The following is a 15,830-nucleotide window of genomic DNA, read 5'->3' as shown; positions in this document are numbered from 1 at the left end:
GATGGATTCAAACCAGATCGGTGACTGGGGGTGAGTGTCTGAAAGTTTCAGCGCTCTGTCCATCATTTCCTTGTGTTTGATATGTAGGGGGCACCATAGCTGCCCCCAACTCCCAAAGAAATGGGCCAGGGATGAAGGAGAGCCCGCTACAGGCCCCCAATATCCCTCCCCACCAGCCTTTTCATGGCGGGTTAACCGCCAGTGAAAGGCTGGCGGGGAGGGACCATCCCGGCGCCACCACTGTAGGGAACAGAGTGCCCTCCTACGGGCTCGTTGAGCCATTTGGATCCATGGCGGTCAGTCTCTCTGACCGCCACCCCTCCGCCCACCATCCAAATGTGGCAGGCGGTAAAGCTGCTTAGGATGGGGGGAGACCGTCACCGACAGCCTGTCAGTGGCGGTCTCCCCGCCATCCTAATCAGCACCTATGTTGTATTCACTTTCCAATTTTACGTGTAGACCATTTAAACACGAAATGTTTATATGTCTAGGGAATGCCGATGAAGGGGAAAGTTTACTATTATTTCACACAACTAATAAATTCTGCTCTGCTGCTCTGTGTCCGAGGAGAAGAGCCATATCTACAAAGATATGGTGCTGCTGTTCTCATCCCAAGTACTGGTGCACAATGAGACTGACCAGTGGCACTCATACACCTTTGCACCATAGTGCAAAATAGTGTGTGTGATTCTAGAAGAGGTTTGAACTGGAAGGGTACCCTAGGAGTACAAAACATGCTTAGGTTAACTTTAAATCTTTTCCAACATTTTATGTGCGCTGCACAAGGCAGCAGAGATTTAAAGTTTGAAAAGTTTGCAGAAACAAAAAATATTTCTTCTGCTTGGCGCCTTCCTCGAAAAGCAATAGTTTTTTGGAGCCATGTCTATCTACCATTGCATTGAAAATCTTGGGTGATTGCATGGCCATGCCCATGGCCTAAACATAGGAGGCCCCTTTGATGCAAAATGGTGCAAAGCAGTGCAGAGCACTATTTTGCATTACATTAGGCAACTTTCCAGGTCACAACAAGCTTTGAGCTGGACATAAATAACCAATTAACACTTTGCATGGGTTTGCATCCCTTTTGGCAATTTTGCAAGGAAGCAAAATGTTGTCAAATATGACCCAGTAGCTGAATAAACATTCCACATTCCAGTTTGAAGTAAATGTTGATTCCTTTAATATTCCTTATTGTGCTGCTGCTTTAAAAAAGAACTTGCATTCTTAGACAAATATTAGCACACTGAATGGAATGTCAGGAGCAGGCCAGCCTATCAGAATGCTCTTTTTCTGGGTTGTGGCTACACTAACAGGCCCACACAGGTGGCATTCTAGGCTACTAGATCTCAGATCCCAGTGTTCCTTCTGTGTGCTGTGTGCCCTGGGAGCTGTCTCATACCTGAAAGATACATTGAAAAAAACCTCTGCACTCCTTCAACCACGCATGAAGCAGCCGCTGCTTCACAGACAGCAGTCCAGGATCCTCCCGGTGCTTAATGCTGAAAACGAAGCCCAAGCAACCAAAAAAGTAGAACACTAACGGGCAGATGTAGCAAGCATGTTTGCGTTCGCAGAAGGGCAGATTCACAGAATCTGCCTGTTTGCGAACACAAAAAAATGCTCTTCCGATGCAGCAAACCCAATTTTGCGATTCGGTAACCTGTTACCGAATCGCAAAATGGGTTTGCGATTCGGTATTAGGAAGGGGCGTGTTTAGGGCGGCCCTTCCTAATACCGAATCGCATTGGTATGTATGAATGTTTTGGGACCGCAAAACATTTGCATATTACCACCTACTTGAAGTAGGTGGTAACCCAGTCACAAATGGGACCCCTTCCCCTTTGAAGTGTTCTAAAAACCTTTGGAAACAAAAAATCTAGACAAATCGATATGGATTACCTGAAACAAAAAGCGTCCGTGCATTTTATGTTAAATAGATGGAGAAATGAAAACTGGTATCCGTATCTAGATACTGTACCGAATCACTGGTTGAGATTGATTTTGTTAAAGGTGAGAATAGGTATTAATCCTGCATGTGCAAATGAGAAAATAAAAAACATATTAATGGATGATGTTGGTAAATGTACATGCGGGATAGGCTTAAAATGTACCTGTGTCCATATTGTAATGGATTGTCAAAAATTGTTATCTGTGCGGCGACTGATTTTAAGGCCAGTTTGTTTTAAATATGAAATAAGGTCAAGGACGCGAGAAATTGCGCTCCTCATTGACATGCAGTTCTTTGACATTGCAATTGCTTTGGCGAATTTTGTCCAAGTAGCTAAGAGTCTTCTCATGGAATAAGGAAATGGAAAGAGTGGTTCATGGAGAGACAAACAGTCAATTTGGGCGATTTTAATTATTTTATGTATTCTACTAACATTGAACTTTTATGAATTAGACTTGGTTCACAGTACGATACTATGAAAACAAGTTTTTATGGGAAATAATGAATTCTTGGTTTTAGGTACTTTTCTCAATCTTAATAATTGAAAATGAAATTGAGTGGTATTTATATAGCGCATGGCTACCCGGAGGCATCCCAGCGCTAAGGTAGACAGAGGTGGATGACCAGAGCGTGTTAGGGGAACAGCAGTGTCTTTAGGGATCTGCGGAAGGAGAGATGGTTGGGTTCGGCACGAAGGTAGGGCGGGAGGGAGTTCCAGAGTTTGGCAGTGTGCAAGGAGAATTGACGGCCCCCACTTCTGGTTTTCTTGATTTTAGGAATGGATACCAGGTTAAGAAATTTGGATCGGAGGGCTCTGTTGGGCTGATAGCGCTGATAAGTGTACTTCTAGCTGTTGTATGATGGTGTATGTAGTTTAAAGACCAATTGGTCATAATAAACTTATTTTTGATTGATTGATTGACTGATTGATTGAATGTTTGTAAAACTATTTTTAAGAGCAGGCAGTGGTCCCACAGACCACTGCCTGCTCTTATAAAATGAAAAGAAAACTTTTCATTTTTCGTTTTGTAAAGCATCTCGTTTTTCTTTAAGAAAAACGGTCTGCTCTACAAAAAAAAAGATTGCTTTATTGAAAAGCAATCACAGACTTGGTGGTCTGCTGATCTCAGCAGGCCACCATCCCTGTGATTTTTGCGATTCCTAGAGGGTCGCAAATTGCGACCTACCTCATTAATATTCATGAGGTAGGTCATTTGCGACCCCTTAGGAATTGCAAAAGGTGTACTATACACCTTCATACATTGCATTTTGCTATTTCTTAATTGCGAATCATTGTGATTCGCAATTAAGGAATAGCAAAACGGGGGCTACATACATCTGGCCCATAATCATTTTTCTTTTCTTTATTTTTAGCTGTTTGGACTTCCTTCTCAACAAAATCAAAGGGGGGAGCCCGAACAGCTACCTGTGAATCAACGGCTTCTTCCCAAGAGACTCGGAGAGTCCAGAGGGATAATGTTTTATTTGTTCCTGTCTCTCAGTTGCGCGATAGCTACCATTCCAGCAGTGCTGCCTGGTTTTGTGCTACGGCTAATAGCCCTAAATTACAAGGTGTGGGCATTGTCCAGCAAGGCAAACACTAGGTCACAAGAGACTTCACTTTATTGGAAACCGTGACATTTTTATATTTTGCTTGTAGTCTTTTAACCCCTTCCATGCTCATGACGGAACGGTTCCGTCATGAGCGTCGGTTGAGCTGTGCTCATGACGGAACCGTTCCGTCATGGTTCCATAAGCTCAATGGAACGTTCAGCACAGCGCGAAAATTCGCGCCGCGCTGAAGCGGTTAAAAAAGTCTGCTATTTTAAGTGTTTCTGTCTAATTTTTATATTGGAGTCCCAAGCCACATTATGTAGATTGCTAATTCTTTTATGTACAATTTGCCTTTTGTAAATTACTCAAATGATTTATTTTAACATTTGTACTATTGTAACTGGTATATGTTTTGTACAATCAACCATCAGTCACATAATGCCCTCATTGAGCCAACCTGAAGGGCAATAATGGTTGTAAATTATCTTCCCCTCATTATGGCTCGTCATCTGCAACTCGGGCCCATAATTTTGGGGAAGGTAATTAAATTATATAAATTCCCTTTCTCTGGTATGTTTGAAGGTGAAAGAGGAAGGAAGGAAGGAAGGAACAAACGTAGGGAGGGAGGGGAGGAGAGGGTGGCAGGGGAGGAAGAAGGGAGGGGAAGGGAAAGAAAGGAAAGGGAAGGGGAAAGGAAGGGAAAGATAGAAAAGGGATGGGAAGGGAAGGGAAGGGAAGGGAAGGGAGGGGAGGGGAGCGGGAAGAGGAGGGGAGGGAAAGAAAGGGCAGTGAAGGGGAAAGGAGGGTGGCAGGGGAGGAAGAAGGGAAGGGAAGGGAAGGGAATGAGAGGAAGAGATGGGACGGGAGGGGAAGAAAGGGACCGGCAGGGAAAGGAAGACAGGAAGGGAAGGGAAAGGAAGGGAAGGGAGGAGGAGAAGGGGAGGGGCGCAGAGGGGATGGGGGGAAAGAAAGGAGATGGGAGGGTAGCAGGGGAGGGGGATGGGAAGAGAAGGAAAGGAAAAGAAAGGAAAGGAAAGGAAAGGAAAGGAAAGGAAAGGAAAGGAAAGGAAAGGAAAGGAAAGGAAAGGAAAGGAAAGGAAAGGAAAGGAATGGCAAGGGAGGTAGGAATGGGAAGGGAGGTAGGAATGGGAAGGGAAGGGAAGGAAAGGGAAGGATGGATCAAAGTAGTTAAGGAATGATGGGAGCAAGGAAAATAAGGAAAGAAGATAGGTGAAGAATGACAGAAGAAGGAATCAAATGGAGTGAGAATGGATGGAAAAGAGATAAGAGGGAGTAAGCAAGTGAGTGAAGTAAGAAGGAAGGATAGGAAGAAGGAATATGTGGAATAAATTTGAGTGAATTGAGCGCTGACTGGGGGCAAGGAGGAACAAGAAAGAAGGGGCAGGTTGCAAGAAAGAATACATATGTGGAAAATTAAAGTAAAAGTTTGACACTCTGGAAAGAATGTGTCTAAAAGCTGTACGTACGCCGGCATTCATTGGTATTTCGTGCATCAGCTGGCTTCCAAGGCTGATCATTGTAGAAATCCGCACAGCGCTCACAGTTGGGCCCAGCTGTGTTATGCTGACAAGAACAAATTCCGTACACCTGGAAGGAGACAAAAGAAGTTATCAGGAGGCAACTGTGTGCTAACAGAGGTGCTACCGAGCGATCCCAGAACATTTTTCTAAAAAACAGTTACTACAGCACACAGGTGAGTATGAGGAGGAAATTGAAACGTTTAAAGGCTTCTTGTCTAGATTCTCATGTCTAGACCAGCCTGGTGAACTACTTGTTTTAGTCAGAGATTAAAATAACCTGGGAAAGGGGCAATGTGTTCCTCAAATATCAACATATGGCAATAAAAATCATATTACAGATTATTTAACTAGTACACACAACAAATTCATATTTTAATTTTACATTCCTCTTGAACATGCAAACCAACAAAACGTAAGTTGAGTTGGAACATGGTCAGAGTTTACACCTTAAAAACACCATCTCTACAAAAAAACGGTCAGGATAAGCTATTTGAAGCCTGGTCCTAGATCTCTGCAACTAATCTCATCCCAGCCCTAGCTTCGACGTACCCTTTATTGTCTGGTAACCAAACTGAAGGTGGTTCAGCTTTTAATATCTGCATATCATCAGTGGTGGTCTCCGTTGATTTACTCAAACCTAGGAAACCCACCGCACCAAACCGACCTCCCCCTTCCCTCTCCCCAGTACTCAGACACACTTACAGTGGCAAAACAGCACTGTAGAAATCTGGAACTCAAATGGAGGCAAGGTCAGATTCTAACTCCAAAATATATACAAAACTGTGTAAGAAACCATGTTCAAACCACTGTAACTTGTCAAACTTTAGGCCCATCTTCCTCCTACCTCTTGCCACCAAAATATTGAAAGAAATCAGCCAGCCAGCAATTATCAACATATTTGGAAACTAATTCATTACTGGGCGGCTACCGGTTGAATTTTCGTTCTATGACCAGCACTGAATCAATTCTCTTAGCAGCCTTGAAACACTTTTGTGCAAAATGAGACCATGAAGGCTCAGCGACATAGGTCCTCTTGGGCATCTCCACAGCCACTGAAAGGGTCTCTATCAACTACTGCAGGAACATCTGCATCAGATTGGAACTGAAGGCTCTGCCCTTATATGGATATCATGCTTTCGCAACCAGATAGTTATTCTTGAATCTCTTGCCAGACTGCTCAAGGATGCTCAAGGCTCCTCTTTGAGCCCCTCCCTGTTCAATGTGTCCATGAATCCATTGCAAAGCTCCTTGAATCTTTTGTCCTCAAATGGTATCATGCACTGATGACTCTCAGCTGACTCTCTCCATAGAATAGATTGTAAGACTACCTCAAGACATCCGCATGGAGGTTGCACGAATACAATCCCACTTATTCCCTTTAACTCTTTCGATGCTGATGACGGAACCACTCCGTCATCAGCTGCGGTGGCGCTGTGCTGATGACGGAGCGGTTCCGTTATCAGCATCGAAAGAGTTAAAGGGAATAAGTGGGATTGTATGGCGCGGATTCCGCGCCTGCGCTGGGCGTTCTATTGAGCGGGCGGGGCCATGACGGAACCGCTCCGTCATGAGCACAGCCCACCCGCGGCTGGTGACGGAGCGGTTCCGTCACCAGCATGCGCCCACCGCGCGGCCGCCCTGCTCCCTTAGCGCTGCGGCAGAATAGCCGCCGCAGCGATGTGGCTAACGCCAGATTATTGACTACCCACCAGTGCCGACACAGGTAACAGCGGTGGGGCAGGGTGGGGACTCCACGATGCAGCGAGATCAAGGGAAGTGCTTTCATTATTTTTTTTATTTAATTGTACCTATCCTGTCGTCTGTCGACTTCCCCCGCCACACCGCTCTTACCTGTTCGGTTGCTACTGGGACTAACCCTCAGTTCAAGTAATCCTAACTAGGGGCACTGGTTCTCTTATCTAGCTGCAAAACGGTCTAAAACCCTCCTTCAAGTAGTGCATTATAAAAAACTGCAGAAAATAATAGTTTTCCAACTCAGAATCTCTCAGAACCTGACCTGGAAACTCAGGCGCCAGGAGACCCTAATTTGTCTACCTGTCTCACTGGATAATTCAGCATTCATTCATTCATTTATTCAATCATTCATTTCGCTTGTCACTCTCACCTGTACGTTGGAGCGTGACGTACCGCCAGGCACGCAGCGATCCGCGTGTCCGTGGCAGAGGCAGCTGCCCTGCACCTGCATCTCTGACACTGCGTAGAATGAGCTGGAAGTGTGGTATTTCCGGGTAGGGAGTCGCGTCAGCTGTGTGAAGTTTACTCTTAGGTTTGAAAACTGCACAAGGCCTGCAGGGAGGAAAGAAAAATAAATTCACAACAATTTCAATTGTGATTTATAAGAGGACTGACAGCAAGTGTAGCTCTTAGACGTGGAAACAGAGGTGCTAGACTCATCACACAATAATGCAGTCTTTATTTTTGACCAGCAGATGGCGAGAAAGTAACATAGATCGCCACTTTCAAATTTATCAGGCATGCAAGAAAACATACATTAATGGGTGTAGATTTTCAATAGTCAATTGAACGATAAATCTCGTTTTAGTTAGTTGCTGTAACATTTATAACCAGGGAGTTGCTGACTCGTCAGTATTTCAACGAATTGATTTTTTAGGTTTGGGATGATAGAGAAGCTATGGAACAGATCTTATCTGTCGAGGCAGTCCAGCATGCCAAGGTGGCATGCTGAAGTGCATAGTTAAACTACTGCTAGGAATGTGAGTACTAGAAACGCATTTTTCTATAAACCCTTTTGGTACTAGTGCATCAAGTACATTTTCATTGGGGTGTGTATATATATATATATATACTTCCGGTTACCATTTCATCTCCGAAAAACGACACCGCAAATCGAAGGTAGGGTTCCAACCATTCACTATGTTAGAAAGGCTGCTACGCGTTTTGGCAGGATCCCCTGCCTTGCTCATATATATATATATATATATATATATATATATATATATATATATATATATATATATATATATATATATATATATATATATATATATATATATATATATATATATATATATATATATATATATATATATATATATATGTGTGAATCTAAGTGCAACACGGCATTAAACAGCACAGTAAGGCAAATTACCAATGAGAGTAGATCGCATAAGAACAATGTAAAATCAGGAGTAAAACGAAAACGAATAGTCATGGGTGGAAACTGCACAATCCTAGAGCCATATGTAGTCACAAATTACCTTAAAGTGTTGCATGGCTAAAAGGTTTGGGTAAGTAGTGAGCATAACTGCAGTGTTTCTGACGGGTTGGTGAAAGGGGACCACCAAATCAGATACACAAGGCATTAGATAACAGAAACAAGAACAAATCAGCACTAGGATAATAAGCATATCAAATTTAAACAAGCATTTACAATGCAATGGTTTCGCCTTTTGAAAAGTTTGAGCTATTGGCATTGTAAATGACAACATTTTTATTTATGTGTTTGTTTTGAAAATAAATAAATAAATGGCATTGTCATTTACAATGCCAATAGCTTCAGAAAGATTAAAAAAAGGCAAGAGTGAATGTCGTGCAGGGCCAAAACACAATTATGCTCAACAAACTCCTAAATAATTTGTTGCATGCAAATAATAATAGGAAAACTAAAACCGAATCATGCTGCACACTTACTAAAAAAAAAATCTATATTGGCATTATTAAAACACTAGTTCGATTTCTGAACTCTAAACATTATACATAAACGCAATAACATCAATGCATCAATGCACCAAAACCTAGAAATAAGGCACATAAATCATGCCATGTCTTCTACTATAAAGGCCTATGTTTGGGGTAAGAAACTCAAAGTATACATTATACCAAGGGATAAATATTCATCTAGGGCCCTTACTACAAATTTTAGGTAAAATCAAGGGGCATATTGAGCAATGTGGCGTAATTGCATAACTTCGGAAATTTCATAACAGGTGCAACATGAGTTTATCAAAAGTATGTCAGATTATGCCAGCAGAACAAAAATTTTATCTCGGCCTTCTACAAAGCGGCCAGTGCACTCACTGTCACTCTGCACTCAGTCTGCACTCACTGTCACTCTGTACTCAGTCTGCACTCACTGTCACTCTGCACTCAGTCTGCACTCACTGTCACTCTGCACTCACTCTGCATTCACTGTCTCTGCACTCACTCTGCACTCACTGTCTCTGCACTCACTCTGCACTCACTGGCACTCTGCACTCACTCTGCACTCAATATCACTCTGCACTCACTCTGCACTCACTGTCACTCTGCACTCACTCTGCACTCACTGTCTCTGCACTCACTCTGCACTCACTGTCACTCTGCACTCACTGTCACTCTGCACTCACTCTGCACTCACTGTCACTCTGCACTCACTCTGCACCCAGTCACTCTGCACTCACTCTGCACTCACTGTCACTCTGCACTCACTGTCTCTGCACTCACTCTGCACTCACTGTCACTCTGCACTCACTCTGCACTCACTGTCACTCTGCACTCACTGTCACTCTACACCACACAGCACTATCAAGTTCCCCATTGATTATAAGACAGTAGCACTGTGTGAAATGCAGCGGGGTTTACAACCATACAGATGTCCCAAAAGGCTTCCATGAGCCCGTCCTTACCTCATCTCAGCTGCCACTGTCCTACAGATGTAATGCACCCGAAACCGAATGGGTGACATGAAGGCTAGCACAGAATCGGGCTACAGCGGCCTCACCCTTTGATTTAGTGCCTTAGATACACAGCTGCTCTTGATGTCGTTCCTTCATTGCTACAGTGCACGAACCCACCTGGATACTTTATCCGGGACCTGCGCCTGTCTCTTAACACACATGCAGTAAAAGAATGACAGGCGAAAAGCCTATTTACAAAGTAAACAGTGTCAGAACTCCTAAGTTCCTATGCTTTGCAAGAGGGCTCCCATGTAAAGCGCTCCGACACCTTTGGGCAAAGTTTGCGCTATACAAAATTGCATCAAGTAAATGAAAATGAACCGGAGATGCCAAAAATGGAGCCCAGAGCTCCGCAACACCTCTCTCTGTCTGCATCTCCGCCCTGTGTGACTTCACAACTCGTACATTTGCAATTTATAACTCTGATTGTAACCACCACCATGAGCGCATCTATTTCAATCATCTCTGATGCCCGTAGGGGGAACCGAACTGGCAACCTTCGCGCCATGCAAAGCCAGCTTTAAACCCACAAGCCAACCACACACAAATAATCATTCGGCCCGCCAGATAGACATAAATGGCAGTGACTCACTCTGTGAGCGAGCCTTCCCCCCACTGCCGAATCATTAACCGTGACCGAAAACACCCAGAGTTCCGCACACCTCTCTCTGCCCGTATCTCCTCCTTGTGCGACTCTACAACTTCTACGCCTGCAATCCTGTGCAACAGTCTCTTATGTAAAGCACTCCGACACCTTCGGGTAAAATCCGGGTTACATAAATTGCATTGAGTAAACGAACATAAACCAGAGATGCCGAAGATGGAGCCCAGAGCTCCGCAACACCTCTTTTACAATTCCTAATGCAGTTTGTACCTTTACGTAACATGTCTAATCCTAAAACCTTATGTTTTGTAACAAACTCTTATGTAAAGCGCTCTGGCACCCTCGGCCACAGTTTGCGCTTTATAAAATGTCACTAATTAACGAAAAGGAACCGGAGATGCCAAAGATGGAGCCCATAGCTCCGTAACACCTCTACCAGTCCGTATCTCTTCCTTGTGTGACCCCATATGCAACTAGGGAGAGAGGTTTAGGAACAGGTTTAGAGAGGCAGAGACGGGAACGGACAGCGGGACATCGCGCAACCCACCCCTGCAAAGGACACTTCCGAAACAGCGAAACAAAGCTTTGAAGAAAAAAAAAAACACGCCCACAGCCGCATGACGTGAGCAGAAAGCCTAAAATTCTCGGGAACGCCCCCCGAATCTGCTCCGCAATTGACGGACAGATCTCTGTTCCAATGGCTAGCCTCCATTTATGGAGCTAGCCAATGGAACAGAGGGCGGATTCCCAAGCCACATACTGTAGACATAAGGTTTCGGCTGTGCCGAAAAGCTGCGCAGTACGCAGCTTTCGGCCAGTCGAAACCTAAAAAATGAGCAAGAAAAGTCGACAGAGGTTGGAGAAAGGTAAAGTGGATAAGAAGCAGCAGAATAGAAATGCCTGTTAAAGATAGATTGAATATATAGGACCACAGAAATGCTCCCCACTGGGACAGGTTACAGACAGGAGGGCTGCTGTGGGGGTGAGTCAGTGGACAAGACTTGAAACAAACTGTAGGTGCTCAATGACATCCAGGCATGAGCTCTGCCGGAGAAGGCCACCTTGACTTCCACTTGCGATTTGAGCTTTATTGATTTTCATACTAATTTTGTGAATAAGGAATGGCTGGTAGAGGCTGTCCATAGCTGGGTGAACCTTGTTTTGATGTTTAATGCTGTGTTGTCTTGATCAGGGACTCCTTAAGATAAGTTCAGGCAGGCGATGAGTCTCTCTGTTAGAGCTCCCGTCATAAGTAGTAATTAAGGGGCATATTATCAAGAAAGGCGATAAAATTATCGCCGCTTTAGGGTAAGGAAACTGCAGCTAAAGTGGCGATAATGGGTTTGTTAATATGCCCTTGTGAATTACCATAGCAGCCCAGGTTAACACCAGAACCTGGGCTGCTAGGGTAATTTAGAAGGAAATATTATCAAGCCCATTATCGCCGCTTTAGCGGCAGTTTCCTGCCACTAAAGCCGCGATAATTTTATCGCTGTTCTTGATAATATGCCCCTAAGAGTGCCGGGAGCAGCCTTCCTGATTTTACCCCAGCAGATTATAAAGGCTCCTTGCCTCGCTAGGTACTATTTTTGCAGACTGAACTTTAGCCTGATCTACGCTGACGAGGTATACTTTGGCAAGCTGAATATATGCCTTCCCTAGGATGCCATCCAGGATTTTAGCATCCCTGTCTCTCTGGAGTTATGGTTTCCCCCTAGGGCAACTCTGTCTGCATAGGCAACTTGGACATCGATTTCACAGGCAGTAGAACTTCACAGATGAAGAACCCTCTATTCACCCAGTCCTTCAGTTCATCTTAGTTATGGGCCCAGTCGGTACCTCTTTACGAGGATATATAAAGCCATACGGGAGCTTACACTTATTTTCCTCCTCCCCTTATGTAAAAATAGGACGAATTTGGGACATTTCTCCGCGACAGGGAGTTGAATGGAGCTCTTCAATTCCACAAAGCTTTATTCCGCTTCCTCAACATTCAATTCGACATCTCCAAAAGTGTACTTGACCCAAGAGCAGCTGAACCATTTCTTTGCAACTGCCAAACTCGTTATGCCGATCCCAAACATATGCTCTGGTCCTGTTTATCCCACCCTAGTTATTGGCACTCTATCCACATCACCCTGCATGTTGTCACAAAACTGACATACCTATCTACAGTGGAGACATGTTCCCTAGGAAGAAAGGAACGTAGGAAGAAACAGAAACTTCGAGCCCACTTCGCATCCTTAGCTCTCCTGCTGGCCAAGTAGACTATCACACTGCACTGGAAATCCCCCACTCTCGCCTTCCGACACATGCCAGGGTTCCCATCAACACCAAGATCACCCACAAACATAGCTGTTACCCCTTCCTATCAGTCGGGACCTACCGAAACAACCAGTGAGAACTTATCCTGCACCTCTAAAAACCAATACAAATATTTTTTTACAAAAAATGGTGACTGAGTAAGAGTCAAGGACCATGAAGATATTATTTTAAGTGAAAACTCAGTCACAGAATTGCTATAAGTGAATGACTTATGTTCAGAACAATGATTATATGTCCCGCTCTTTCTCGGTGCATGGTCTTACCGTTAATCCTTTGGCTCTGCAATGTAGTCATGCCAGATACGGACTCAACAGGGCTGAATCGAACCTAAGAGACAAGCATATAACATGTTAGGTTCTATATTCACCTAATGTTGGCATCCATCAAAGTATGTGCTACCACCTTCTCTCTCCATCTCAGGGAGGCGCTGCTGGTTGTTGCTGATCAAATTGTGTGCATTGGATGGTAGCGTTGGGGGAGGGGGGTTTACACCTGATTATTAGTTTTGGTTCAAGACGTTGCAGTTTTAATGTTCTGTTACCTTCTCTCTCATGTCGTGGTATGCTGACCAAACTGGAGTAATGTATGTCCATCCATGTTTTGGCTTTATGTGTGATTACATGCTTGGCAATGGAGGTGTAATCATGATTCTGAATTGCCCTTATGTGTTCCAATATTCTCTTCTTTAACAGGCAGATGGTACTACGTATATTGCTGAGGCTATGTAATGTTGTCACCCTGATCTATAACTTGTATGATTTACAATGATTGCACAATTGACTTAACTTAAACTACCAGTCCCACTATGCCTCCTAATGGGCAACGTGGAAGCTGAGTACAAATAGTGAAAAGTAAGAAAGGACTCTGTTTACTGCTGTGATCAAGACAGAGAAGGTCAAAACACGTAGGAATGAGGAGAGAGATGATTTGAATAAATCCTTATAACATACAAGGAGAGTTCCATGTATTTTTCCCATTGATTCAGACAGGGGGCTGTGTCCTTGCTCACTTGATATACTATATATATATATATATATATATATATATATATATATATTCACTGAAAAAACCATAGGTTATAGACCATATATAGTTAGGAATTAGCATTTAAAAAACCTTATTTTACTCACACAAAACCATTGAAATTCCATATATAGTTAGTTGCACTAACTATATATCGCGCACCCGCAATCCACTGCTGATCATGTCACATATTACATCATTCATGACATGGTCAGTGACATCACTGATGACATCACTGATGACATCTCAAATGACATCACTGATGACATCACTGATGACAACATCCAGTGACTGTATGTTTCTGTAAAGTTAAAATATGTCTTACATATTGAAGAATGAGTGGATGTATAAGTGTCTGGATGAAGGATTTAGTAGGTGCGTGACTGACTGTATGAGTGAGTGATTAAATGTGTCTCACTGAATGCATGGGTTAGTGACTAAACTGTCTTAATTTGTGCATCATTATGTCTGTTGTGATGTAAACTGCTGCATGTGTTGATCATTAGCTATACGAGAGGCTATATGTGTTATTAATTGGTTGCCCAAGTATTTCTATGGGAGATTGAGTTTGTGTGGGGGTGGCTGGAAGGTGTGTGACTCTATGCATAGATGTGTGAGCAGTTTATTCACTAGGTGTATGAGTTCAAGAGTGCATGTGGAAACAGCTACATGGGCAGTTGACTGTGTGCATGAGTGTATTGATGAGTGAATGGATATCTCAATGCTACATGTCATAGTAAGTACATATGTAAAACACAGTACATGTGAGAGTTGGCATATATAAATAACTGTGCATGAGAGCCACTGAATGAGTGAGTGGTTGTATCGATCATTGTGAACTTGTATCAGGGATTGTATAAGAGAGTAAATATGTGTTAGTATATGTTTCAATAAGTAAGGTGTGTTTAACTGTATAGTTGAAGAAATGGAGGTGAGATTGTTTCTTTGCATGACTGACTGGGTGTGTGAGTAACTCCATGGATGAGTGGCAGTGTGTGAGTGTCTGTATACACTGAGTGTATCTAAGGTTATATTAGAGTCTGAAGAGGTTTATCGTATTAGCACAAGAATGATGTCAAATGAGATGTCATCAGTGATGTCATCAGTGATGTCATTTGAGATGTCATCAGTGATGTCATCAGTGATGTCACTGACCATGTCATGAATGATGTAATATGTGACATGATCAGCAGTGGATTGCGGGTGCGCGATATATAGTTAGTGCAACTAACTATATATGGAATTTCAATGGTTTTGTGTGAGTAAAATAAGGTTTTTTAAATGCTAATTCCTAACTATATATGGTCTATAACCTATGGTTTTTTCAGTGAATTTCAATGGTTTTTTAATAGCAAATATCATAAGCTGTCGAATGTCAAGTACGTGGTAAGTAAAAACATTTTCGTGTTTATGCACACTGATCTGCTTTGAATGCTGCCCCCCACCCCTCATTTCTATTAGGAGTACTCTCTCTTTGCAGATAGTGAAGGGTAGTTAACGCAGGCCTTTGCCCCCGTTGTAATCCGTCGTGCCTGCTTCTCTCTCCATTTGATTGATTGTTCTCTTTGGTTCATTCTCTATTTACAAACAAGCACAGAGTCGCAATACTCTGTTTAGTCTTTGCAGATAGAGAAAAATCGTGTAAAAAAACAAAAGGAATCGAGCAAAATCAGGAGGCCTCTAATGGGATCTCTTTTTGACCTCCCTAAAATAGAAACATTAGGAACAACCTGTTGATAATACCAATGTGTATGTACATAAGCGGCGTTCATTTGTGTTCACAGTACCCCTTGTTGATTGTTTGAATCGAGCATTGAATTGTTCGAAGTTGGTTCTCTTAAGAATCTTCTCTGCCTGCAAACGAGGAAGAATAGGAATATTCTCTCTCCCTTTGCAGATAGTGAAGGGTAGGTAACGCAAACCTTTAACACGTCGTGCCTATTTCGTTCCTCATTGATTGATTGTTTCCCCAAACATTGACTGTTTGGGAATTGGTTCTTTTTGGAGGTATTCCCTGTTTGCAAATATACGTAGGAAAATCTTTGCAAATAGTGAAAGGGTACGTAATGCGGACCTTTCTCCCCCGTTGTAATCTGTCATGCCTATCTACTCCCCACTGATTGATGCACCTGTTTCAC

At 43.1% G+C, this 15,830-nt stretch overlaps 1 protein-coding gene across 3 annotated transcripts in view; it reads right to left on the bottom strand.

Annotated features, from left to right (window-relative positions):
• Positions 1-15,830, bottom strand: part of LAMB3 (laminin subunit beta 3) — a 234,375-nt gene that overhangs the window by 96,294 nt on the left and 122,251 nt on the right. For all 3 annotated transcript variants that reach the window (XR_013594912.1, XM_078644498.1, XM_078644499.1), the window contains 3 exons: positions 12,933-12,996; positions 7,169-7,350; positions 4,990-5,110 (listed from right to left, as the gene is read on the bottom strand). Coding sequence is in view for 2 of the 3 variants with exons in the window: in XM_078644498.1 (XP_078500624.1) it covers positions 4,990-5,110; positions 7,169-7,350; positions 12,933-12,996 (367 nt within the window). In the remaining variant the exon portion in view is untranslated. The remainder of the gene's footprint in view (positions 1-4,989; positions 5,111-7,168; positions 7,351-12,932; positions 12,997-15,830) is intronic.

The sequence above is a fragment of the Lissotriton helveticus genome, chromosome 5_1, assembly GCF_964261635.1.
Source record: "Lissotriton helveticus chromosome 5_1, aLisHel1.1, whole genome shotgun sequence".
Lineage (NCBI taxonomy): Eukaryota > Metazoa > Chordata > Amphibia > Caudata > Salamandridae > Lissotriton > Lissotriton helveticus.
Note: the sequence above shows the minus strand (reverse complement) of the source record. Positions and strands in the feature narration are given on the sequence as shown.